Below are 1066 nucleotides of genomic sequence, written 5' to 3' on the forward strand. Positions count from 1 at the left end.
CACCCCTGTCACCTGTTTCTCGGCCCCTGCCCAGGGCCCCACCTCGTTAGGTTGGTTGCCGCAGCCACAAAGTGAAAAATATGGGCGAGAAAAGTATGGTGGCTGAAATGTCTCATTTCAAAGCGATGTAGTAAAAAATAATGGTTTTAAGTATTATGCTAAGTGAAATAAGCCAGTCAGAGAAAGGTAGTACCCCATGATCTCACTCAGATGTGGAATCTAATGAACAAAATAGATCCAGAGACAGAGAAGCAGGGAACAGACTGTGGAACCTCAGAGAGAGGGTCGGGGAGGGGGGCAGATTTCCACCAATGAACTTGTGCGCTATATGCATGATCCGGACACAGACAATAGGGTGGGGAGGGGTGGGGGCGGGCTCCATGGGGTCAATGGGGGGGAAAGTAATTAATTAAAAAATACATATATTCCCTAAAGGTGCCTTTTCTCCCAAACGTTTGCCTCTGCTTTCCAGGCAGCTGGGCCTGGACCTGGTGCCCAGGAAGGAGTACGCGATGGTGGACCCGGAGGACATCAGCGTCACCGAGCTGTACCGCCTGGTGGGTGCGGAGTGTGGGCGCAGCTCGCTCCTGGTTTTGTGGTTTCCATGGCACTCTTCGTACTTAATTCTGCAAGAACAGGATGTTCCCGGTTTAATCCAGAGCGAGGAGGGAGGATGGGAGCTGAGGTGACCGTGCCCTGAGCACAGAGCTCAGACGCTCACCTGTCCCAGAACGACGGGGCGCCCCCCACTCAGCCCTCCGCTCCCGGGCCCAGGGCGTAAAGCCAGACCCATTTCTTTTGCAAATCTCGGTGCTTTTGCCTGGTCTAGTGAGATGCTTGCAGGCCGTGTGTGCGCATCTGCTGTGCTTCAGGACCAGGCTGTGACTGAGGGTGTCCCATCCTTCCTCACCCACGCGCTCCCCCTGCCCTCATCATGATGATGTACAGACTCCTGCCAGTGTCTCCATGGTCCCCACTGCTGGTCTGACCCTAACCCTCCCACCCCCAGTCCGTTCCTAGGAGCTGAGCCATGGGGATAGACCCAAACTAGACCTGACTTCCCGCT

The 1066-nt window shown here is 55.1% G+C and overlaps 1 protein-coding gene across 1 annotated transcript in view; it reads left to right on the plus strand.

The window, feature by feature from the left end:
* DOCK4 (dedicator of cytokinesis 4) overlaps positions 1 to 1066 on the plus strand; it is a gene marked incomplete at its 3' end in the record, with an annotated part of 102802 nt that overhangs the window by 15161 nt on the left and 86575 nt on the right. The window contains exon 7 of the mRNA XM_015559687.1: positions 473 to 557. Coding sequence (XP_015415173.1) covers positions 473 to 557 — 85 coding nt within the window. The remainder of the gene's footprint in view (positions 1 to 472; positions 558 to 1066) is intronic.

The sequence above is a fragment of the Myotis davidii genome, unplaced genomic scaffold (assembly GCF_000327345.1).
Source record: "Myotis davidii unplaced genomic scaffold, ASM32734v1 scaffold573, whole genome shotgun sequence".
Classification (NCBI taxonomy): Eukaryota; Metazoa; Chordata; class Mammalia; order Chiroptera; family Vespertilionidae; genus Myotis; species Myotis davidii.